The sequence below is a fragment of the Cimex lectularius genome, unplaced genomic scaffold, assembly GCF_000648675.2.
Source record: "Cimex lectularius strain Harlan isolate CLEC.00 unplaced genomic scaffold, Clec_2.1 scaffold73, whole genome shotgun sequence".
Taxonomy (NCBI): domain Eukaryota; kingdom Metazoa; phylum Arthropoda; class Insecta; order Hemiptera; family Cimicidae; genus Cimex; species Cimex lectularius.
The window spans coordinates 1068078-1095751 of record NW_019392632.1 but is presented as its reverse complement, the minus strand read 5'-3'; the positions used below and the strand labels follow the sequence as shown (position 1 = coordinate 1095751).

General features: G+C 34.5%; 1 protein-coding gene across 1 annotated transcript in view; it reads right to left on the bottom strand.

The window, feature by feature from the left end:
• LOC106662684 (connectin-like) overlaps positions 1 to 27674 on the bottom strand; it is a 218737-nt gene that overhangs the window by 133807 nt on the left and 57256 nt on the right. The window contains exon 2 of the mRNA XM_014386920.2: positions 15974 to 17027. Within this exon, the coding sequence (XP_014242406.2) occupies positions 15974 to 17018 (1045 nt within the window). The 5' untranslated portion in view covers positions 17019 to 17027. The remainder of the gene's footprint in view (positions 1 to 15973; positions 17028 to 27674) is intronic.

The window sequence follows — 27674 nt, the reverse complement described above, 5'->3', positions numbered from 1 at the left end:
GGCACATTTAAAAATATAAAATTGGCCCATATTCCGACGATCACCATTGATTAAGTTCAACTGTGCGGTTGTACTAAACTAAGAATTTTTGGATGGTAAAAACTAATATTAATTTTGTTTCTTTCTAACAAATGTGTTAACCTACTTTGCCAAGTCGTTCGGTCTTTGATATTCGGTATTTGGGAGGCTACCTGGGCACCAATTTCGGTTAAACTTTTTTTCGTAATACTAGGTTAAGAAATATCAAACATTTGTCCGAGCTTTCTTGCCAACGCTCCCAGAAGCCGAGAAAAAAATATTTTAGGTAATGTAAATAATTTTCTAACATTTTTTTTATGTGTAGCAGCATATTAGTTCCAGGTTGTTAATATCAGTCTTTTTGTTTTAAACATTCCTTAAACCCCTTAAATATGAATTGTACAACTCAAAATAAACTTTTTTGGGCAGGATCAGCAAGGGGAATTTTTTCTCCAGTGTTTGGTGTTCCACTTAAAAATTCATAACTTCTATGGCAACCAATGTTCATGGTATTATGACTGTTGTAAAGCTGCATTTCTTCTTTAAATCGAGAAAGTTTAGTTTTTATGTTATTTACGGAAGGCGATATTATGCCATTTCTTTGGCTTGTTGTCTGTAGTGCTTTTAATCACTATAAAAAATTTAAATAATAATCCTTTTATGTTTTAGTGGTCAATTGACCAAGTTACTTCTTTCAATTAATTATTCTTTTTATGTAAGGTCTTTGTTAAGATAAAAATCTCTTCACAAACAGCTCCCCGTGGCCACTTCATAAGACGCTGAGAATCGAATCCTGATTACACGACATTTGAAAATGGAAAAGCGGGAAAGTTCGAACGGTTGTACGTTGAGATGGAGAGTTGGTGCCCGAGAGGATCGAAATCACGATAGCGCAAGTGGTTAGAGTAGCGACGTATTTAGCCGAAGGTCATGGGTTCGAATCTCGCTCGTGACACTGACTTTTTTATGTCAACCTTACATAAAAAAAATAATTAATTGAAATTTAAATAATGTTTTTCCACAATAATCTCAAAACTGTTGATCAGTTTAAAAGAATTAACATAATGGCATAAACTTAGCCTCTGTAAATAAATCAGACTCGAAGGTATGAAATAAACCGTTTGGAAAGTTTCTGATGATTTTTCCCTTAATTTTATTATTCCTAAAACGTACATATTGTTGACATAGGGTCAAAGAGATGAAATGCTGCCTTACAAGCTTTATATGGTGAAAATTTTTTTATCGGACCATCAGTCATCGTAGAAAAAAATTCCCCCGGCGAATCTTGCATAAAAACATATAGTTTGGTAAAAAATGTAAAGGCTTTAAAAAGTGCTTAAAACCAATCCGATTAGTTTTTATTTTGTTAAAAAACTACTTTACTAGAAATTTTACTTGTAGTTTTTAAACTTTTCATATCTGTAATCTCATTTAATACGATCCTGCAAATTATTTTCTTATTCGAGGTAACCTATTCGCAACCCATTTAGAATCCACTTTTACTCTTCATCAAGACATAAATGATGCCCCTCGCGCACAATAGGTAATGCATATCATTAGTATACCACTTCCTCTTCATCACCCTCTCAACCCTTTTCATCCTTCTGAAGTAAAGTACCATATTCACAAATCCCCGAATAGAAAATCCCCTGGCAGGATCTAATTGCCTATTTACACAATGCTAATAACGAAAACACCAAAACAAAATCAGAAAAAAATTGAATTTTAAACGTACTTGTAATATCATTTTCTTTAAACACCGAAAGAATATTTGTAAAATGAAACAGAATACCACTTTTTTAAAAATTACTTTGTAATAAATGCGGGAAGGATGAAATTATTGTAAGATATCCTATTTTCTTTGAGACAACACGTTTTTGTTATTTTGTACAGGTCTGTTGATCGTGAACGTTTGTTCATTTGATATTTAGTCATGTTTCGTTTTTAAAGACAATGGACATTTAGGTTTTTCGAATGAACTTAATAAGACATTCCTCCTGGCAACGTTTGCATTCCGTATTACATTTATTAAACAAACATCCCTCCCTTTTTTCTCCTCTTGGAATTCCAATTATGCTTTGGAAAATGCTCGACGAGTTGCATTTTTTGTTTCAATCATATCAGAATATAAAAAAAGATTTTATTTAACATATGATTTTAGCGTCATAGTGGGCATTCGGTAAAAACAGTTCTATTATATCTTCTTAAAAAAACACTGAAATTCCAACAGTCGGTTTAATAATCTTCAATAACTCAATCTAGTTTATGAAATACATTAACGTTGACAGAACATTTGAAAACCGTACTGGAATCCTGATATTTCTGGAAGAACCAAAGTCATTAATTTAAAAGGAATGAATAAACAAGAAACCCTGAAGGGATCTGGGTTAAAATAGCTAAATTTCTCCCTAACTCCCGGGACTATTCCATCAATCGTCATTAAAGTTGAACTCAGCCTCCTAAAAGTGAATTAAAGGTGCTTAGATAATCCATTCATTTAGCTTCTAGTTATGTGCTTAACGTATCTCCAATGATAGAAGCAAAAACACTCAAGGAGAACCCCAAAAAATCTTTAGGATTCTGTAAATTCTGAGGCTTCATCGCTAAAGAAGCACTCGCGCTTCAGAGAGAAAAGCAGAAGAAGGCGCATAAACCATTGAAACATAATTTCAGAAAATTAAAGCTGAGACAGAAAATTGGCCGCTTTGTCAAAGTAGAAGACATAAGAACACGTATTAGGTTATTGTGAAGCCTTAGGGTACAATAAAACAGCTTTCCTACTATTTTAACTATAAAACCATATCCCCACTCAAATCTATGCTGTCTCTGTAACATGCCGGCAGAAGATTTTCATTCAGTCGCTGAATGATTGACTTTGGCTGAATTTAGATCACCACGTTTGATAGTACATCCTTGCTGTTAAGAAATTTGTTTCAATTCTTTTTTAATGTTAATTGAATAAGTGCGTATAAGTACCACTTTTGTACTAATAACATCCTTGTTTGTACTACCCTCTTTTGCAGAATACTTGTCTATCGAATATTCCGGTCGTACGTGGCATAAATGTAAGATGGGTGATATATGACCTACAAAATTTCTACAGGTTTGCTTAAAATCGATTGTTGCTTGGCGCATAATCCAAATTTATATGCAAAGACCAAAGCATGCCTATTGAACATAATAAATAATAAGAACAAAAAAATTAAGTTGTTGAAAAAGAAGAAAAACGTTTTCCACAATAAGCTCTCCTGGGCTTACAGAACAGCTCTAGTGGTTCATAATTCAATTAGCAAAGTAATAATTGCAATTATTTATATCTTATATTGTAGCTCTTTGTATATTTATATTATAAAATATATATTTGTTTGTTCATGGTGCGGTCTGCCGTGGTCGGTAAATGCATGTATATCTTGGTTAATCTTCTAATTACTCATGTTTAATTCATTACTCAAAAAGTGACAATTAATATTTACAATCTGGATTCAGGCGCAGACGGTTTCTTGAGCCATTGCTAATATTGTATTAGGGTAAAATCACACAATTACATCGGATAAATTATAGTTGTATGTGTGTACAATATTAGCGAATTTTATGTAAATTGAACATGTGATATTACCATGTTTATTATTAAGAGAAAAAGGCTTGGAATTAATTAACTTATTAGATCGACGTCTCAGTGAACAGGGTGACATTTAAAAATCCAGAAACTCCGGTTTTAACGGTCAGAACATTTCGCCAGGACAAACACACAGAGAAATGACTAAACCAACCACTGAACTATCTATCTATCTCTATCTTTCTCTTTCTCCTGGTACTATTTTTCTTTATGATTTTCTTTTTTCTCACTCTCTATATCTCACTCACCAAGGACCCTGGAATTTATATGGACTTAGTAATGATTTTTGCATTTATAAGTTCATTAACCTTTTGAAAAATCTTTAAATTCCATACCTCATGAATAATGACACGTTTCGTACCTGACAGGAAATTGCGGGTGATTCAATTAATATTTAATTGAAATCGATTAGCCGATTTTTTTGTCAGCTTTTTTGTCAGATTTTTAAAGAATTAATACATGTCGCTCATGTATTAATTCAATCAATATACTTTTCTCTCTTGTGAAAATAATAAAATTTTCGGCCTTTATTGTTGCCATTCTTTGGCTTAATCTCTTCTATACCTTAATCCCCCTGTCCGAGGTGAACAAACACTCGTGGCGCATCGTCAACAAAAAGGGGATCGAGGGTTAATTCAACCCTCCCCGTCGTGTCAATACTTCAATTCAATCACTGCAGATGTTTACTTCTAGTCATTCAACCCAAGGAGTGGTTGAAAAAATCTGGTCGGTGCGGTTTTATACAAACCGCGTTTCACGAGGTATCGGGTGTGGGGTGTAGACTCGACCGGTTTCGACGTTATCATCCCACCCCGGGATTTCAGTCTCGTTTAATCCACTCCTTGGATTTAATCCTTTCAGCGGGGTTTAACCGGCGTCGCCTTGTTGCTTCGCTAATGCAACAAACACGTGTAATGGATATCGACGCTACATTGGCAAACAGACGTGCTTCGTTCCATACTTCTTTTTTAACTTTAAAGGAAGGAATGTACAAAGCACACATCTTGTTTAAACTCTTCAGCCCTTTTGAATGGAAACTTTTTTATTATCCGACATCCAAAACTATCACGGCCAGTTTCCGCCTCAGTTGAAAATTTTTTATTGTTCTATTACCACTGTCTTATTGTATTCATATGTCTAATGCGCACGCTATTTCAAAGCAGTATAAATATAAATTTTATAGCCTTGGTCGAAATATTGAGGCACATTTAGACTTTCCCTTGTTTCCTTTGCCAGGTATAATTAATTCTTCGTTTGGGTTTTTTGTATATTAAAATAAATAAACTTTGAATAGTCTATTACTCAATCTGATTAACTAAGATTAGAATTTTTTTAGGTGAATTCATATAACAAGCAAACATGAGTATTAACTTTCTGGGTTATTTAATAAGCATTCTCCTGTTCCTGGATGATTTTTAAAGAAGGAACAAACACGTTTGTCATCATTTACACCTTATGATCGACTTTAATAAAATTTCTTTCAATTACTTTTAATCTTTTTATGTAAGTTTTAAAGTTGAAATGAAAAAATTAGTGTCACGAGCGGGATTCGAACCCACGACCTTCGGTTAAATCCGCCGCTGCTCTACCACTTGAGCTATCGTGACTTCGATCCACTCGGACACCAACTCCCCATCTCAACCTACATTCGAATTTTCCATCTTTTTGCCATTTTTCACGTCACGATACTCAAGTGGTTAGAGCAGCGGCGTATTTAGCCGAAGGCCGTGGGTTCGAATTCCGCTCGTGACACTATCTTTTTCATTTCAACCAAAACCTTACGTAAAAAGATTAAGTAATTGAAACAAGTAATTTGATCAATAGACCACTAAATATAATGGCACATTAAAGCCAATTTCAGCCAAGGCCCATTTAAGACCGTTCAAGTCCTAAACCAAGTCAATTATAAATAAAATTCTACTTAAAAAAAAATCTTGAAATATTGAGTTGAGGTTTTTTTTTAAATCTCAGTTATGTACCTGTAAAATTAGTTTTGGCAATTATCTTCATCGGTTGGTCTGTGCGTTTACTCATGTGTCTGTCCTTTTTCCTTTTTAAAGATTTCAATGTTTCTCGATCGAGATACTTGTTCACCACATATCATACTTCATTATATCTGGTATTTCCATGAGCTCTGGTACAACCTTTACTCGTTACTTATACCAAGATGATCACTTTGAACAATGACTATTTCCAGTAATTATCTACATTAATAATTTATGCAATAAATATTTATATTTAAAGATTTGTTTTATATTTGGCAATTTGCAAAAATGAATAATTTTCGGCCCTCTGGTCTGACTTTTTGGCACGTTTTGTCTGTACGATGAGTTTTAGTATTGTGCCATATTCAGGGATCCGTCTGTACTCGTGACCGTAGACTTATTGTTGTCTCTAATCTAAGCCGGCCAAGTCTAGAATAGACAGGAAAAAAAATCGGAGAAGATTAAGGTACAGGTACAAATAGAGTAGTTTGATCATTGGGGTGCTTCGATCTGTCAGAAATGTTTCAGAATTCATTGATTTGTTTGGACCGTACCCCGTGTTTATGCTCTTTTTGTAGAATCCCACGGTGCATTGTTTTAATTAATAACTATTGTCTGAGGGTTATTTTGTTGATAAGTTCAAAAATGGTTGGAAAGTGTGTATTCTTAGCCAACTTTTAATAGGAGGAAAAATAAACCCTCATATCGATAATCATTACACTATTCATGCAGAAAGAGAACTCCACAAAGGAACAGGTTAAAAATCAAAGTTGGTAACCTACTTCACATCTTATTTGACTGAGTACCTCTCAACTACCGGGTCTACCAATGTTGTTGGTTCAATTTTTGAACAAGGTTTGATCTCATTTGTAGGCTGGTTCAGACGCATTAACCACTTCGCGAGCTGACATAACAGCGAGAATGAGTAATAGGACTTCTGCCGTAATTAGTGGAAGGGGAGAGGAAACATAGGTTTCGCATGAATAGTGAAACCCTAGTCGGGCTCAAGGATTAAGAGGAATTAGCCAAGCCAACCCCAGAGCAGCGGTTGATGTTTGCCAACTGTAACCATTTAGCAAATTGGCGATGAAAAGATAAACAGAGCGGTCTCGACTGGACAAGAGCTGTTCACGAATAATTCAATCAGGATGGATCCTAGCTGGCTGGAGGCATCGCCTCTTCATCAAACGCCGGCTACAATTCCAAACAGCTCCAACTCACTTTTCCAAACCGTTCCTATTAAAATAATTAAATTGTTTATGTGATTATTTTCTTAATAAAATTATGGATGTTGAAAACTGAAATGAGCAATTTTCTTGGTATAATTCAAGGCTCGAAAGTTTTACACATAAATATGGCAAAATGACAATAAAAAATTGTATATTACAATATCAGTTCAATATAAATCTTTTTCCTTTTTTCACTGAAACTTTATCCTTCTTCCACACGTTCAGAATGGCTGGGATCAGTAGTTAATCCCAAATCACTGTCAACTTTTTCATATTCTTGTTTAATTTTCCCCACAATTTAAGACGAAATCACAAACTTGAGTAAAACACAATGTAATATTAAGACACGGATAAAACGAGAGGAATGTAAGATGAAACGAAGGATTTCAATTACAGCTTTAATTTTAAACAGTTCTAGGACGAAAAGGAAAAACGGAGTCGTTGGGAAATAATTCAAGGGCCGAAAATTGAACTTTGAAACATTAAAAGGAGAACTATATTCGTATAATCCCTGATGAATGGCAGACGGATTCACATTCGTTTGGCCAAAATGAAATCCAGGACCAATGGGGATAATTAGTCGGTCGATTCTCCCATCCCAAGGGGCGTCTTTCGTTAAACGGTGAGAGTCAATTCTCGTCTATCTTGGTTCGTTAAAAAATTACTTTGAAAACGTATTCGACTATTAAGATTTATTTTTCGCGTCTGTTACTCAGCAGAAACACACAGATTAGCACCATTCAGCGGTTCATTACTATGCAAATGTATTTAATGTGAACAATACCCGTTCTCTTGTCATGGACGTGAATAGATTTTCGTGTGTCTAACCTTTGAAAGCAAATTGGTTCATTCATTTAAGACGCAACTTTGGAAACGACGTACAACGCACTACGGCAAAGTGAACAAATTAGAAAGACGCATGTTTAAACCTTCCAAGCTAACCAAATTTGTCCTTCATTTTCTTCAAATTCTACAAAGAGGGTCATCTACTCACAACTTTTAGAATATCCCCATAATTCATGATCAACTCGGTATATTTATAACATACTTCAAAATGCAAATATTACTTTTAGAAATAACAAACCATCTCGGTTTCATGGAATGGATGTTAAAAACAGTGAAAATACTTTTCCCTTAAAAGTTCCTCGGAAGATTTTACAACAGGAAAAACTGCTTGCTTCGAGCATGAAACTGCTCCGAGTTACCCACAATTTGAAACTTAATTAAAATGTCAGGAAGAAAAATATAAAAGAAAGTTGCCTTTTGTCTTTCGCAGCATCCAACTTTGACAAATTAAACGTCACATTCCTCCACGACGTTTCCGCTATCAAACTGTTCTCGCTTTAAATCCTTTTTTCAGGTGCCGGCTTAATTAGGAGGCGTACTCGGCCAATGTTCATGAACTCATAAATTTCAATGGCTACAGCTGTCAAACTATCAAAATAGGAGAATAATTGGTTATTATAAACTCTTTCTTTCTCTCTCACTCACTCACTTTTTTCTCCCTCCCTCCCTCACTCACTCTCTCTCTTTCTCTCTCTCTCTCTCACACACACACTCTCTCTCTCTCTCACACACACACTCTCTCTCTCTTTCTCTTTCAAGCGCGTGCTACATCCTGCTTTATTTCGAGAGGTTTTGCCAATACTAACTTGTAATGACAGCTCATTATGATATAGAATAGTTTAATGGTTAACTACAGGCAAATTATATGAGAATTGTTTAATAAAGAACAATGGTTTTGAACAGTCCTGACGTTTCCAAAATGGTTGGATGACTGGAAAATAATACCACATAATGGATTGAATAGAGATTTGTTTTCCCAACCTATCAGAAAGAAATAGCGGTTTAAACAACTATAAGTAACCAGTCTTTTCTATCTTTCAGGAGGAATAAGGATTTGGTTATACCGTGTTATGAATTATAAAGTTTTATTATTTTATTAGTACAGTAGGTACAAAGGCAGTTGTATCCCTGACAAATCGCAAGACAATTGAGCTATACCATATTTTGGTTTAGTAGTAGTTTCATTGTGCCACATTCTCAAAAAATAATCCACGAAAATTGGTTTACATCAGATAATGGTATTTAAATTATTGCGTAGAATTCTACTTGATAGGAGAATTATATCACATAATGGTATAGAATGAGATTAGTATCGACCTACGAGAATGAAGTGTTTCAGAAGGCATCGTAAGATATTCCATTGTCTGAGTTAGCAGTATAGAGTTAGGTTTTCTTACTGTCAGAGTGTATAATTTATGGAAGTGGTTATACCACACAATGGTCTAGGTATACCTCTACTCATATCTACCTGTCAGGAGACAGACAAATTAGTTATGGCATGTTATGGATTACCAGATGTTTCATTGTTTCGTACATGTCAAAATATATCCAAATAGGTATATACTACATAAAGGTAGAGTACTGTTTGTACTGTTTTCTATCTGGCTGGATCAATAGAAAACGGTTTATGCCACGTAAAGCTTTAGAAGGCAGCCTGTCGTTTTCAAGTTGTGAAAAGGTATGAACATTGTTTTAACCACATTCGGCCGGTTTTCTTCCTCTGATGATGTATTATGGATGTTGTTCATGCCACAAAATTATTAGATATAACTATGTTTTTGTCTGTAATTTTCAACTCGTGGAGAGGTATGAGCATTAGTTTAACCATAGTTTTGAGGTAGGTTTTCTTCCTGTGAGCAGGTTTAATTTGTGAAAGTGGGCTATACCACATAATGGTTTAGATGAGGTTTCTTTTCTACATGCCTGTAGACATAATAACTAACATCACATGTTATGGATTACTAGAAGGTTTATTGTGTCATACTGTAGTAATATATTATAATTGGGTTATACAACATAATGGTATTGAAAAATGTTCATATAGTTTGCTATCTGACTGGATGAATATAAATGTTTATAAGGCAATCTGTTATTTTCAACTTGTCAGAAGGACCAAGGAAAAATACCACATACACAGACCTGTCAAGTAGCATGAAAATTAGAATATACCATATGTACCATATTGTGGGTTAGTTCTAATTCTATTTAGTTCTACTTTTTCTAAAATTGTTTATACCAATTTTGGACTGTTACGCATATATGAATCAGAACTGGGCGTGGTGGTTTAGCAGCAATTATGTTCTTCCTGGAAATATATGAAATGGATTGGTCTATTACGGTATGGTCGTAGTTCATAGTGGCCTACCTTTCAGAAGTATGTAAGGTATATAGACGGGTTTGAACAGCTCTATTGTTATCTTACTGTGGCATCGTAATTGTTTCATAAAACGAACAATTAACAATCCATCGTCCGGCCAAAATTCCATTCTGGAGGCAAAACCGAGTATTTTTTGCTTGTTTGTGGTTTAAAGATTTAAACTTTATATGTTACTATCCGATTGTTTTTAAATCTTACCTAACAAAATTTAATCCCAAAACTATTTCATTATTTCTTTAAACTTGAAGCCAATTTCTAACGATAATCATATTAATCTAATATTTAGCTAGTAAGACATGTTCATTATGAGCAGTATAAAGCTTTCGTGTCATTATTTATTAACTGCTTGTTTATTCCCGGACATTTAGCTCTTTTAAATTAATGTCCTTCCAATTTTCCTTTTGGTAGAATCTCTACTCATCTTTCACGAAAACACTGTTCCAACTGGAGCAAAGAGACTACTAAATTCGCCTATAATATGCACTACGTTTAATTAGTCATTTAGCCAGGGCAGTGTGCTTCTCCAAGCACTTATTAGCAGTTGTAATAAAACGTACTTTTCATCTCTTCGCTACTAAAAATTGACTTTAATAAGGATGTAAAATATTAACCACTTTTTTATATCTCTGACCATTTTATGTTATTATTATTTTTTTTTTTTTACTAGAGAGCTTAACATCCATCCACCCGAATTGTCGTGGAAGTTGGGTCAAACCGATTTACAGTTCTTTTATCACGTAATTATCAATAAAAAATCATGCACTACGCTAAGATTCAAACCAAGAAATGCAGCATAGCAAATACGCGTCGGCTATTTTAACCACTCAAACACTGAAGTCCACTACAAATATATCCTCCTAGAGTAGTATTTTTTAAAAATTCTATTATATCGAGAAGAAAACAGTAAAGAGTTTATTGTTTGTATATAACTTGAATTCATGTTAAGAAGTTAGCAATTCTCCAGATATTGTGACATGCTTATCGAATGTTCAAACACACGTACACATTGGTAAACACACAGACCAACCACAAGACAACGAAAAGCTAAATCCTGTCTGATAGACCAAAACGACTCGATCTGCAAACAACCTTTCGAGAATGACTACCCTACCGTAAATTCACCATAGAAAATTATGATTATTTGGAGATCGTAAGATGCGTCTGGTGTGACGTAGGTTTAGAAAAACGTTTTCTTACCGAACGTTTCGATCTTTATTGATATCATCTTCAGGGCTCAAAGTGTTTGTTTTTTGCGCAGATGTATCATTATTGCTTGTCGTGTTGAGAATGAACGACACACAGTAATGACCCACCTACACAGAAAACGAACAGTTTATGCCCTGAAGATGATCTCAATAAAAATCGAAACGTTGGTACGATAAATTTTTTTCTACACCAACGTCACACCAGACCGCAACTCACGATCTCCAAATAATCATTAATTAATGGCCACTAAACATCACACATTTCTACAATAGAAAATTACACATGGTGTTTTTACGCCCTCATGATTGGCTACCTGTTCTTATGAGGATTTTTTGCCAATGGAAACTCGTCTAGGATTTTCTATGCACAAACATTAATAGCATTTATTTTAGCTTGAAAAACCAAGGTGTACTTATAACAGCAATAAAATTAATATCATGTGAGTTCAATTGCTGATAATTCGATTTGTATGTTCATTACCCAGAATTTCAAAGCGCCCTGGCATCCATCTAGTAATTGTTATAGTTTAGTTTTAGTTTAATTAAAGATTTTTTGTAAACGCCCTGAAGGAGAGTAAAAAAGAGAATATTAGTATTGAGATTATAACGAGATTCCTTCTCCATGCCTGCTGGTCTTTTAAGATTTTCAAAGGCCCAATTATCAATAGCATTAATTTCAGCTTGAAAACCCTAAGTGTGCTTCCCAAACTAGTTTGAATGCTCATAATTTGGTCTTACCCAACAAAATTCCTAACCCGGGACCCTTACTGGGTTTGGATTCATATGTATACCATATAATAAAGTCTGTCAGATCAAAACAGAAAGGATACGCAAACTAACACTTTCGGAAATGACCAACGTACCATAATACACATATCTCTCAAATTTATTATTAAATCTTTGCATTTGTTAACTTTTCACATTATTAATCAAAGTTTCAAAATCAAGTTTTGAAGAGGGTGTATTCCTCAAATTCTCTAACGAAGAAACTAAGTGCTTTGTTTACAATTGGCCTTATCGCTGATGATTTTTTAATGGAAAACTATGCCCTTTCCGCAGTTCTAATATATGGGACGTTATATATAAGCAAAGAAGTTGAAGAATTATAATAATCGTTCAATAGAATTGAAGAACTGACAGATTAAATAAATATAAATGCAATCATTTACAAGATTTACAAGTCTTATTTTAAGTGTTATTTGGAATGCCCGAAATATTTAGTCTTCATCTATTTATCGGAATCTATATGAGCTTCTTGGTTAATTATTTTCAATGGATGCCAGTTTAATATCATTTCTAAAGCTTATCATTTCAAAAGCTAAAGGTTGTTGCCATTGTCCCTGTTTAGCATAGTTTGCGCGCTACCTAATATTTAGTTACCTTGTTTTTCCTGAGCTTAGATACCAGATGCAAGTATATCGTAAGAGCCATTTTGGTCAGTCACCCGTTAAAAGGGACACTGATAAGAGCACGGACCACCCAAAACTCGACTGACAGACCAAAAAAGCAAGGATATACAAACCAAAACTATCGAAAATGACTGAAGACTAGAATTTTTCCATAGGCTATAAATGTAGTAATAGATTTTTATATTTGTTGCCTTTTTAAAGTATTAACTTAAAATTCCAAAATCTACGGAGGTTTCAGCAACTCCACGAAGGAACAAAAAAAAAAGTTTTCTTTTCAACTGGCCACATCCCTGATCATTTCAATAGAAAACTATGCCCTTTCTGCAGTTCTAATAATTGGAAATGATGGGGGTTCATAACATAACATTTCCCAATTTTATAAACTATTCCGAAAATAGTTGATTTATGATGGTGAAATGTCAAAACACAATATTGCACATTTTGACAAAATTGAGGGCTAAAGGAGTTAGATATCTATGACCGTTCGATATAATTGAAGACCTGATCAATTCAATAATAATAAAATAACAGTAAAAGTAATTCCTGCCATGCAGAGAGTTAACGTTTAACCTGTTGGATGTTATGGACGATGGGTTTACACCACTTTATAATGTCTTTTAAATATTTATTACTGATTAAAATTCCAAGGGCTGTGCTGGGAATTGAACCCTGACTAGCATGACAAATGCAAGTTCAATGTAATTTATTGTTTAATATAATTTCAAATAATGCTTTGTTAGCTCATTTTGTTCTACGAGGGTTCGCAACTACAAAGATCATAACAATTTCAGGGATCCAGGCATTAAAAAAATAAATGGGTGCTGAGATTCCAACAGTCTTATGAGTCGACGTGTCAAGGCGCAAACCGTTCCGGCCACCGTTAGCATAATTATTATGTTAACTATATTTATATATTATTTATGTAAGGTATTGATTGAGATAAAAAAAGTCAGTGTCACGAGAGGGATTCGAACCTACAACCTTCCGCTAAATACGCCGCTGCTCTACCACTTGAGCTATCGTGACTACGATCCACTTGGACTCCAACTTCCCATCTCAACCTACCTTTCGAATTTTCCCTCCTTTTTGCCATTTTTCAAATGTCGTGTAATCAGTGGATCTAAGTCACGATAGCTCAAGTGGTAGAGCAGCGGCGTATTTAGCCGAAGGTCGTGGGTTCGAATCCCGCTTATGACACTAGCTTCTTTATTTCAAGCAATACATTACATATAGATTAATTAATTGAAAGAAGTTATTTGGTCAATCGGACCACGAAATATAATGGATTATTAATCATAAATCGTGAAATGCGGTCTGGTGGCACTCTCAACACGACACGCAAGAATGGCACAATTACACAGAAGACAAACACTTTGAGACCTGAAGATGATCTCAATAAAGATCGAAACGTTGTACCAGACCGCATCTCACGATTTCTAAATAATTATCGATTAACGGTCACTAATCACCACACATAATGGATTATGTTTTTCTCTTTACAAAAGCCATTTTTCAAATCCCAATTTTTCTAATAAATAAATGATGTATGACAATTTTTTTGCACATTTTGTTGATGTGTTGCATAAATTTTTTTTGTAAATATTAGCTTTTTCCTAATTCGTACAACAATGATTTACTATGTTTTACAATTATACAAAGCCGGATTTACATTTATAAATTATGCAAAATGTCTGTTTGCTCTTCTCTATGACGGGGTACTCATACACCTGGATATTTTGTCCTCTAACGTGAGCCGCTAATAGAAATTTAACAAGGCCAGAAACGACTTTTATTGGATAAACAACCATTTTAAATGTAAATCGTAAACCTGCAATATAGGATTTTTTTTATTGTGTATAACTCTTTTCCCTCCAAATTGTTTCCATTTATATTTAACGAGGAAAAGCAATTTACATCTCTTAATCAACGCCGAGTCAATTTTTCACTAATTGCCCCATTTTATATTTCGCATGTAGATCTCGCTATTCAATATTTGAAACGGGCCGGTTTTAAAAAATGAACTTATTCAATCAATATTTAAATCAAATCGATGACAATTGAATATTTCTATTTTTTTTTGTTAACTTTCAAGATTTTTACAAAATATATTTTAGTCTTAAATATTTTTATATGTTATTGTTGGCTGGTGAAAGGACTACCTGTTTGATGTGTAGATGAAAATAAAATACTGAAAATACCAACGAAGTTACAAGAGACGTAAAATATACTTGGACCTTTGAGGAAACTTTCTCCATAAGAAGATGAAAGGACACTCAAGAGTATCATCCCATATTACTCACTGCAAACTAATATGTACTAAAATAAATTTTACCAATGAGCAAACCTATATAAATCAGTAAAATTTTCGTCATAAACTATGTGCAATTAGGAAAAGGAACAGAGGCTTAAAGTTCTATAGTTTATAATACAATAAATCGAAATGGATCATTTAATACCGAAAACGATTCGCAAAAGGGCCCAAACCGGTAACGGCTCATTTAACAATTTTCTATTCTCAATCTACCGGATTGTATTAGGATTATTTGACAAGCCCTTGAGAAATTATGTTCAAAAACTAATCTGAGAATTGAACCAGTCCGTGACAAATGACTACTATCGTGCTCAAGGCGAAAAAGACTGTCTTTCAATAAACCGGAAATTAATTAACTGCCTAGCCTTTCGACTCCGTGGGGGACAATACTCTTTAATTATTCGACTTTAATTAAACCACTAGCAACTCGTCGGAATAGGGAGAGCTGATAACTAGTGATTTAATTTTCTGCTACATTCTGTCGTGTCTGTATTTTATCGTACCTGCTTATAAAAGGGCTGGAGAGAAATAGACACTTGAAGATTTGAAAAAATAGAAAGTAGTAAATCATATCTCTGCTGTCTGATGCTTCTGTGCATAGCACATAAAGTAATGATATTTTTGTCATACAGGACGTCTTTACGCACAAACTACTCATTAACTCGTTTCTCGTCCACTTTGCCTCTTTACTATGCTTTTTTCAAATGATTCTTTAGTGAAAATCCTAAAAGAAAATTTTAGTAACAATGCTGAATTACGGCCCAGAACCGCTGTTGTGAAAATGACTGCCTGCGATGTATATTCAAGAAAAGATTCTAAGTCGGGATAATGACGATGCCCAAACGATCAAGACTTCAATATGTCTTTCATTAATGACATACAGTCATCAAATTAACCTCAAAAGGTCTTGAATTGTTGACTATTTATTTGTTTATAGAAAAAAGTAATGTTCTAATTACCATGTGAAACGTGCTTACCTTCAATTATCAGATAGGCTGTCTGGTTGACCAAGTTGTGCATGATAGGGGCGAAGACCTGGAAGTTAAGAGTGTGGAGGGAATTGTTGCGCACGTTGAGAAATCTGAGAGAGGTCGTGTCTTCGAATAATCCAGGTGGCAGGGTCCTCAGGTTGTTTCGGGCCAAGTAAACTTTGCCAAGAAACTGAAGGTCTATTAGTGCACCCGGGTCTAGAGCTTCGATCGAGTTCCTTTCGAGCAGAAGTTCTTCAAGGGCTGTCATTTCTCCGAAGGTACCTTCTGCGATGTAAGTGAGCATGTTTAAGCTGAGGTCCAACCGACGAAGCCGGGTCAATCCGCGGAAAGTGTCTCTCGTGACGACAGTGAGCTGGTTGCCGTGGAGTTCCAGTTCTTCTAGAGAATAAAGCGACGCGAAAGCTCCTTCGTGTATCAAGCTGAGGTTATTACGATCAATGTAAAGTTTTCTTAGTGATGGCAACGACACGAAGACCTCTCGGTTCAACTCGCTTATCCTGTTCTCCCCTAATGTAATCACTTTGAGATCGGGTAAGAATGATATGCTGAACTTTTTGAGATTGACGATTTTGTTCCTGATAAGAGCGAGATCCTGGAGAAGGGTCAAATTGGCGAAGGCGAACGGCTCGACAGTTTCGATGTTGGCGTAGACTATTTCGATGGCTTTCAGCTTCGGCAAGTGTTTGAACGCGCGGGTCGGGACGTACGGCAGACTGCTCACAGCCCGGATGTGGAATGTGAGCTTGGTAAGTGACCTTTGAGACTTAAACGCCGTCCAGACGCTGGAGTTCTCCGGCTCGCCGGTGTTGAACAGCCAGCAGTTGGCGCTCGTCGCGTTACCTGCCATGTCTTGATTCTCACAGTAACAAAACATGTTGATCTGCTGTTCAGAAAGAAGGTTGCAGACGTTCAGTTCACCTTCACTGGTAGAATGCTCTGTCCTCGGCCTCCTCCTGTCTTCATAGCGGCTTAGGCCTGGGGTGGCCAGGACGACACACGACACCACAGTGAGGAGCAAGTATCGACCCATCACATCCACCTGTTGACAAGAAAAATTAAACATAAATATATAAAGCTCAAGGGAAAAAAATGTTAAAGATAGGAAAGTGATAAACCTAAAAGTGGAAGTGGTTCCAGCCCATACTTAGAAGGAGATATTTTTTGGTGACACCAGATCGAATTTTTTAAAAATATTTATTCATTTTTATTACTTAACTTAAATAAAGGGGCGTCGGTAGCTGCAAAAGTTCAGGCATTGACACGGCGCTTCTTCACTGTAAGGTAAAAGTCCCGTGTTCGAATTCAGCGGCTTTCGGAATTCGAAGCCGATATACTCAGAAATGGGCTGTTTTTTTTCAAAAACACCGGCACCACGAGAGTTCATACAACCTCCTAGTTGAAATACCAATGTTAAAAAATAAATATTTATCACTATTTTGAATTTTAAAATTTGTTTTTCTGGATTTTAAGGCTATGATATATCAAGCGGTCTTTTTTTTACTTAGGATAAGAAATTATTATGCAGGATGAAATGAAAATAAATATATAAAAGTTACTAAGTCTTTCAAAAAAGTAGGCTAAAAATACACCCTTTCAAGAACATAAAAACGAATTTTCTGATTAACTAAAACTAGACAGGTTTTAGGTGGAGAGCGCGAATTTTTTCTCAGTGTCACTAGTTCAACATAAAATTGTATAACTCCTCTGGATTTTATTCAAATTGAGCATTTATACAACAGTTAGATACAAAAAGTCCCCTTCTTTCAGGTTAAATTAACAACGTTCAGTTTGTCTGTCATTATAAGTCAGAAAAATAAAGCTGAAATGAACAAAATATTCCTGTGTATGGGGCCCCTGGTGCTGAAATTAAAAAAAAAGAATTAAAATAATTTACACAGTTTATAAAATAAGTTTTTTTGTCTTTGCTGTGCATTCATTTCAAGGATATCATTTTTACGTAAGATAATAGTTGTATGCTACATTTTACTAAACGAGATTAGATATATAAAAAGTTTCAAAAAAACAAAAAACGTTAAAAAATGAAAAAATCATAAATACGATTTTTTAGTACAAATGAAGGGAATAGACATTTTTTTGGGTTGATAGTTCTAGTTATTTAAAAAAACTTTTACAATCAAAACGTGGTCGACCCTGCCCGAAAGAAGAAACATTCTGCTTTTCAATGGTTGTACAAATGTTTAATTTGTATAACATCCAGAGAAGATTTTTGTGTTCAATAACAGAATGCTGAATGAAAAAACCAAGAATTGTTTATTTCTAGTTTATCATAAAAATTGTTTATTTAGAAATCGTGAGATGCGGTCTGGTGTGATGTAGGTTTCAGAAAAACGTAATAACAATTGTAACAATAATTGTAATATGTAAACAATGTTTGTAAATCCCAGGTCCTGAAGATGATCTCAATAAAGATCGAAACGTTGGCACGATAAAGAAAATGTTTTTCTGAAACCTACATCACACCAGACCGCACCTCACGATTTCTAAATAAATATCGATTAACGGTCACTAATCACCTCACATAAAAATTGTTATTATTTTTTATCCTGGGTTAAAAAATGGAATGACATATCGGTAATATACTTGAAATAACTTTTCAACAAATGCAGAAAATCATATTTTTTAAAAATTATTTAAAATATTTCCTCGGCTACTAGGGCCCATTGGCAAGAACGCTAGAAAAATTATCTATTTTTTTGACCTGGTATCGCCAAAAATGATTTAATTAAAATCGATCATTTCACTCTCTTAGTGTTCCCCTGATAATTAAAAACAAATTAACATATTTTTTATTTTTACAATTTTACAATTATTTTTCTTCCTACTTGATTGGTTTAGGCAACTACTTACTACTGCAAAAAAAACTATATTTTTTACCTCACAATGGTTTATTTGCGGAAACATTGTTGCTCACTCCTCAGGAGTAATAACGATTGGTTCATACCATATAATTCTGTATGTTAAATAGATTAGTAATTATCGGCTGGAATTTATTCTTTCTAGTGCAATTATACCATATTGGTTCTCACTTAGCAGTAAATCTGCTCTTTCCGACCGTACTGATTTAAGTGAAATCTATTCTATATCTATCCTGCTTTTCGGTAGTTATGAGATTTGAATTTATTATAATTATTTTGATCCTCGTTGAGTGGTTTAAAGTTAATATGGGTTTTCCTACCTGTCGAATTAGTTATTTTCTACCTGTCAAATGTTATGGGAATTGGTTTGCATCACGTAATCGCTTAGCATTAGTTCTATTATTTCGAGATTCGATTTTGAGAGAGAGAAAGAGAGAGAGAGAGAGAGAGAGAGAGAGAGAGAGAGGGAGAGAGAGAGAGAGAGAGAGAGAGAGAGAATGAATGAATATATGAACGTACAAATAAAATTTACATTATTCAAAATACAAAACAAGTATAATACAAATTTTTTTTCTGTCTACATATATTTTTAAATATTACTGATTAAATCGATTAAATCCATTAGAGTTCATGGTCCGATTGACCGATTGAATAACTTTTTGCAATTAATTAATTTTTATGTAAGGTATTGGTTCACGTCAGTGTCACGAGCGAGATTCGAACCCACGACCTTCGGCTAAATACACCGCTGCTCTACCAATTGAGCTATCACTTCGATCCACTCGGACGCCAACTTCCCACCTTTCGAATTTTCCCTCCTATTTTCCATTTTTCAAATGTCGTGTAATCTATTCGATTCTCGGCGACAAATGAAATGACCTCGGATAGCTTTAGTGAAGATATACTTCATTTTATTGATTAAATCCATTCGAGTTCGTGGTCCGATTGACCGAATAACTTTTTGCAATTAATTAATCTTTATGTAAGTTGGTGACCGTGTGGATCGAAGCCATGATAGCTCAAGTGGAAGAGCAGCGGCGTATTTAGCCGAAGGTCTTGAGTTCGAATCCTGCTCGTCACACTGACTTTTTATCTCAACCAATAACTAACGTGCAGATTAATTAATTGAAAAAATATTACTGGTGTTGAACAGCGTATGGTTGAACATAATCTAATGAGAGAAAACGGCTTTTAGAAGTTGCTTATAAGTATGGTTAGGTTTCTATGATTCTATAACATTGGCAAATTATCTTAAGCTTTTATGGAATGAATGAACTATGAAAACAGTGTGTTCGACACAACGGCATTTTAAATGCAGTTTGAGAATGTAAAAGTAGGTTTTTTTAAACTTTAAAATGAGAAACAATGTCAATTAGGATAATGGTTTTGGTGTGTTATTATGTCATGGAAAATAGTGAAAATTTTTATTTTGACAAATCGTCAAATTTTAAAATGGATAAATTATAATATTTCGGAATAATAGTGTAGATTACAGATATAGCGAATACACCTATACACACAATGAAGTGAGTGACAGGGAGAGAGAAAGAGAGAGAGAGAGGGTGAGATTGGTAAGTGCTCTTTATGTTTATTGAGCTTGTTTTTTGTTTTATTTGGAAGGGTGGGACCCGAATTATATTATAAAGCATGGGTAATGGCCTATGAAGAGTGGTCTTTGTTATACTGTCGTCAGAGCTAATTCATTAGAGATAGCATGACAGGGGAGGGAGATTAAACTAAGGTACTTAATTTAGAGTTCGGATCACGGAATCTCCGGGTGAGTCAGCACTGTGTTAATAACAACTACTTGAGCCTCCCAAAGGTGTGCGAGGCACGCGATAGCCCTGAACGGAGAATGTAAACTTTTTATTTTTGTAGAACCGTTAATGAAGTTAGTATTTCCAGCGCCATGGTAATTTAGCAGGGCTTAAAAGCTAGATAGGTGAAATAGTTTTCAAACCCTGGAAATTTTTTTCGTCACCGTCGTGAATTAACGGTGTCAGTAGAGATTAAAGCTGTACGGTGGTAAATCCTGGCCATTGTTGTCGGCTTTCGGTCAGAATGGCCACATTGTAACCCACCATGCTATTTACAACTTTCACTGTTCAAGAAAAAAGTACCTGGTCATCTTGACACAGCGTGCTAACTGATTAAACGTCCTATTGCAGATATTACTTTATTTTTGATTAGGAAAACCAATGTGTACAAAGACGGGTTTAATTATCTGTCTTATTGTATCTTAATGCACTGCTAATCACAACGATTTCCTTTAAAATACAACTTTCAAGTCTAAACGATATCTTAGTGCCTCTAATTCTTGAAACGTTACTATTAAAGTTTAAAGAACACGGAAGACCCACACACACAAACCTATCCAGGCGTTTTTTCAGATTGGCAACAGACCCTCGTTAAAGCTTTCCTTTTAGCTTTTTCCACCAAGCCAAATTAAATCTTCCCGGCTGCGAGCAGGTGTTATGACGGATCGCGTCCTGGCCCATCAATCATCTCGCTCCAAATCATGATTCATGATCTACATGAACGTTTAATTAAACCATTATCATGCAGTCTCAAAACATTAACAGAATAAATGGAGGGGTTCCAAAGACTTATTACCCTTATAACAATACCCGTTTCTATTTTGAATTTGCATTGTTGTAATGACAATAAGTCTTTTAGATAAGCGTGAATTGTAATATCGAAACCTTGGATTCCTTTTGAAACAGTACAATCCTTAATTTAAATTACCATTTTAGGTTTGTTTTTACATTAGTTTTAAAGAAAAAACGAACTTTTATCTTAATTATACCTCTTCTTTACGATTATTTGTTCTAGCTTATATATTTCGAATCCTTTTTTCTGATAAAAAGAGCCGTTAAAGGTTAAACAACGTTAGGAATAGATAGCAATATTAATGGAGGGATTTAATTTATAGTTGCTGCTATCTTTCCTCAGTCGACTCTGATCAATAGTAAAATCGCGCATTGTCTTATCGCCTTAATCAAGTATACGTTTAAGGGCGTTTACAAAACTGTTTTTCAATTTTGATTGCTGCTCTTGGCTTTAAACGATTTCCCACGACATGATAATTAATCATTTGAATTAATAAGGAGTTGCATGTTTGATCTGCGAATAGGCGAATGGTTGATAGCAAATTGATCTAAATTGGGTCATTTCCGGGTCTCTCGCTATTGCTCTATCGAAAGTTTTTATCTCTAGTTTCACAGGGATTTATAAAACGAAAGATTTGGTCAGGTCAAAACCGCTGTCGAAAATTGATTTCAAAACAAAACCAGAAAAACATTATACGAAGTGAAAGAATAAATTCAAAGTTCTACAAATGCACGCTGATTACTCGAGGGAAAATTGACGGCATGAAAAACTTTAATAAAAAATATGTAAAATAAACTGGAAAAATTCATTTAGTTTTCTTCTCAAAGGGAGGGAAATGCCGTCCGCCTTTCAGAATTACCACGGAAACGAAAAGGAAAAAAGGGGGTAAATTTAAAAAGAAAAGATTATTCTAGATGAGAGTGTGTAATATGAATTTAAAGCAGTTTCTTACACTTCTTGACGTCCCTGTATTTCCCCCTTCATCCGCAACAAACTTTAACTAGATTCCGAGATGAATTTAACAAACAACACCGTCATAGTCAACAAAGTAAAAAAAGTTACTATATTTTAAATGAGTCCTGAAAGAAAAATATTAGAATTATCTTATAAGCAAGTTATACTAACACTAGCCGACTAATTTCAGTAATTGCTGTCCTATTTAAACATTGACAAGAAAGTTTAGGTTGACAGTATGTACACACTGTTAGACACTACAAGATAATTGAATGAGTCTATCAGAAATCAGGATTTTGTTTACCAAGGAAATTTAAGTAATAAAAAACTTCATCAGTTATATACTTTCCTAAAGGTAGATTGGGGATGAGGCCAGGAAGACAGAAACAACATTTATTTTCTTGTCGAACTTTAGGCAGAATATATCGCCTGATTTGTGATATTTGAAACCAAAATGTTAGGAAATATTTTATAGATTGAAGATTGAGCCTGTTGGCAATACTGTCGCGTTAGAAATATTTATTACCTTCGTTTATCGAAGGTGGGCTCTACCGGCTATCCGTCATCCACACACATGTACCTGTTCATATAATATAACGATTTTTTTCGAGTTAGTAATTAAGGAAAATTTAAAAATTGTATAATTGTAAATTTACTTATGTTAATTTGTTAATACAGATTGATGAAGGCGATATATTCTGCCGAAAGCTCGACAAGAAAATAAATGTTGTTTCTGTCTTCCTGGCCTCATCCCCAATCTACCTTTAGGAAAGTATATTTAAACTGAGAAGGCTGATCAATCACCAAAGAAAATAATCATCAGTTATGTAAATACAATATATAAAAACTGGTAGTAAATTTCGGGAAATATTTGCTGCATTGAATTATTTCAAAATGCCTAGATGTGCAGAAGAGTAGTTGCGTTTGCCGTCCTTTTGATTGAAAAGTTCGCCATTTGACCAGAGATTTATTTCTACAGTTATGTTTGAAAAGCTATCCGTTTAGCTGTGATACTTATTTGTGAAATATGTCATAGAACATACGTTGACCAATTGAAGAGTTCTACCAGTCTGTCGTATTCCAATACGTAATGGTATAGGGTGTCAGAGGTTTCCATATTGCAGAGCATACCTGTACGGGAAGTAGCATGACATTTTATGTAACCAAAACCTTTTTCTCATTCCCGAGAATGCCAGGTAGAAGGAGTATTGATCAGCCATGACAGACTGTGTGAAAGAAGTAGGAGCCCGAAGCATGTCTTCTTTACGCAACATACTTTCAAAATTAGGCAAAAGAATCTTTCTGCCCTGTTCAATATTCGCCATTGGGTCATTGTTAGGTTCGACGGACAGCCGTTTTAGCTGTAATACCCAGTTGTACAGTAGGCCATGATTTAAATCGGAAAGTTCTAGCAGTCTCTCCTATTCTTTTATGTGATAGTACAAGAGATTCCCCATTGCAGAGCATACGTACAGGAAGTAGCATGATATTTATCGGAATCAAATTCTTGATAATTTTGAGCCAGCTAGTCGTCGTTAAGCCAAATTTTTTTACAGAGATTAGGAGATCAAAAGCCAGCCCGACACGTCTTTTTTACTTAACACACCGTGTAAGCCTGGGGTTTCTGCCCTGCTTAGTTGTTCTTGTTCACCACTGGATTGGTGATCAAATTTTTAGTTAGGTTCGACGAGCAGGCATTTTTCCTGAGATACCCACTTGTGGTATGTCATGGGTTAAATTAGAGAGTCCTAGGAGTAGTTTTGTCTTGTCATATTTTTCTACGTCGTGGTACAAAGTCTCATGGAATTCCATATTGCTGTACATACTTGTCTGCTTAAAACAACCTAAAACTCATCCTAATAATTTTGATATATACGAAGGTTGAAATTCACAAAGTCCATTTAAAAAATGTTTTATAATAAACAATCTGAGATACTTGGGTTATTAGGTAGAAATATGAATAAAGAAGGTATGAGCACATATAAAACCGTTTTCCTTGAAGTAGTTATTTCCCGCTGTGTCGGGATCGATCATTATTTTTTAATTAGTTTAAGTTTAATTATTTTTAATTAGTATAATTAGTTGGTTTTAATTTTCGAGCGAGAAAGAACTCGGAAAATAGGGTAGAGTTCTTCAGGTCAGGCTGACGGGAAAACTCGATATACAGTGTTAAAACGTGAACAAAAGACTAGAAATTAAATAGAAACTAGGAAATTGACAGACGTTAAAGCTCAATCTTGTAAGGAAAACGATGTTCTGAGGTCCAGAAAAGAGAATCACTCTCTGTAAAGTTGCGTGGTTTGATCTTTAGGAACATTTTTCTCAGGCATTATGCAACAAATTTACTTCAAATATTTTTATTACAATTCTGAAAAGACCAATTGAGTAATATCTTATTCGTTTTAATACATTTGTATTCTGTGGGAATCTTTTTTGAAATCTCAAAAAAAGACCTTTTATTTCACAAGATGACAAAAATTGTTCAAACATTTGACCAATAAACCAAAACGACAAAACATGTTTTAAACATTCCTTTTCACACATCACAAGAGAAACTGAAATTTATCACATCAAATAATGTACAAATGTTGGAATTTGATTATACTTAAATTTAGAATTGCGCATTATTTTAATCAATCATCAATTGCTGCATTGAGATTAGCTTAAAAACTTCCTAATCTCCACAAATTTAAAAAATCCATTTCAAACATTATTTTAAAAGATAATTTTATTTAAAAATATTACAGGTGGTAATATATATAAAATTTTAAAAAAAATTATATTCTATTATTATTTTTGGCTAAAACTTTGGATGAAAGGCACAAATCTACTATTTTTTATCTTTTGATAATTTAATTATTATTTAGCAACCTCAGACCTCAGCACAAAATGTATACTTCATAAAGGACTATTTTAACTATCATTTATAAAATTAAGAGTATATCTGTATTATTAAGTATATGACTAAATAAAAATAAAAATGTATGGACAACTTTTGGAAAAAAGTTCCTAAAAATTTTTCGAAGCGCACAAAATTTCTTAAGTTTATACTCAACATTTTTTCAAAAATGGGTATTTATAAAACATAAAATAATTAAAATTGGCAATCTCTTAAAAAAAGGACCATAATGGGCTTGATAATTTAGGAGCAGTTGAAACCGGCCACCAAGAAAACTTCGAAAAGGGGCAGCTTTAAAGGGGGTTCTCCTTAAGGCAACATTTTTCAACTATGAATTAATCTCCGACTTTCCTGATTTCATTTTCTAATTGGTTTTGCCTGACAAGTACGTTTAGCCTTTTTCTAACCCCCAGAAGCTAAAAAAAAGGACAAACACAGAGAGAACAGCGCACAGACCTATTAAGGCAAAATGCTGTACGGAATTTGAGAAACAAACCGACTGAAAATACGCATTCCAGCATCCTTGGATCATCTATATCTTTTTATAATTTAATTTTATTAACCTTCTTCTTTAATAATTAGTTTTGTTATATTTTTAGCTTTTTGCTGTATTCAGTGAACTGTGAACCTATTGACTTCGAGCTTGTAAGCGTACTGTTTTCTTTAGATTTATTTTAACAAGTAAATAAAATTATTTGCCATTTGACGGTGACGATATGATGTTACATATTTTTACGTGTAAAAAAATATAGATAGGGGATACACGATGAAAACGCGATGAGCTTGCGATGATAGCAAAATTCCTTGTGAGTAGTGAAAGGAAATTAGCAAGAATAGGCAGGACAAGAGCTTGTAATAATGATTATTTTAGTAGTATAAAAAAAGCTTAAACATAAATCCGTTTGAGAATAGTTGTTAACAAAGCTGTTGGTATTTTCCATATGCCATCCAACCCCATTGACTTATGGTTATGCGGCAACGTGAAAAGTAGGTTTTTTCCGGCGTGACGGATTGACGTTGACAGCCTTTAAAAATCTACGCGGTGCCACTTTATGGGAATGGAATGAGAAAGAAAAATAAGAGCAGGGGGAATACATTTTGTATAAGGAAATCCACTTCTCCCATTGGAAGGATCATATAAACTCTGGGAATATTCGGAACGTTTATTTAAAGGTGGAGCTGTTAAATTTATGTCAGTTTTAATTTGCTTTCAACGCAAAATTGAATGTTGGAAATTCAATCCCTGCCTATGCACTTTTGAAGTGGAAGTTAATCGAATAAAAATATTTGAATACCAAAACCTCGGTTTTATTTAAAAGTGACATTGTATTGATATTTTACGAGAGATTTTTACTTTTTTTTTTGCGTTTTATCCCGTGATAAGACTTGTCCGTTAACAAGTGTTTGCACATTCAACTTCATCGGAACAATAATAATTTTATATCGGTGTGCTATTCATACATAATAAACTAAGTTTGAATTTAACGACTTCCTCTAGGGTAAATTGGGGCTTTAGGAGTCTTCGGCTTCCCTTAAACTCAAATTCCCCATCCTTTGTATGCGTTCTTGTCCATTGATCATTGTAAATAATGAAGATGCATAAATCAGAGTGAATAATTTTCATCGGAGGGGGTAAGCTTTCGGCTGAACTACGTTGAAGTTTCGGTAGTTCACGATGCCATCCGTTTATTCAATCAAAACTTGGGACACGTAAATAGTTTCTAGACTGTTGATGCAATAACATAGTTTGTGTATTTGCGCGTGTATAAGGTATCTATTTCGGGGAGGAGCCTTATGGCCAATCATACGGCTTATGCCATGAATACAAAGTACCTCTCGTCCCCTTCAACCACACGACGACGTTGTCCAAGTCCCTTCATTAACCAATCACCCACGGATTTATTGAGATTCGGGATTTGTAAATTACGAAACGGATCAAAAAGAAAATCTATAAACTTTTAATTTAAATATTGCATCAGGTTAATTTCCTCTGAAAGGGTGGGGTGTGCGTCATTTCCTATTCATTTCCTGCACAACTAAGTCTTACAGCCCCTCCGCGTGTTTCACAACTGCTATAATCGATATCAACGGTCCCTTTTAGTGCCTATCATCAATTTATAGCGGCGGAAATTTCATGGTTTAAGATTTGTCTGACGTATTATGATAATTCCGGCTATGTTTACATGGGAATCCAATTGTTTGATCGTCAGCTATAAACCATGTAGATTAAATTCACTCTACTGTTTATAATATTCTGGCTAAATATAAATATTAAATTTTGATGGGAAATAGTGGATGCTTTGTCAGATTTTGCTATTTTTGTAGACTTCAAAAGTAAATCGTGAGA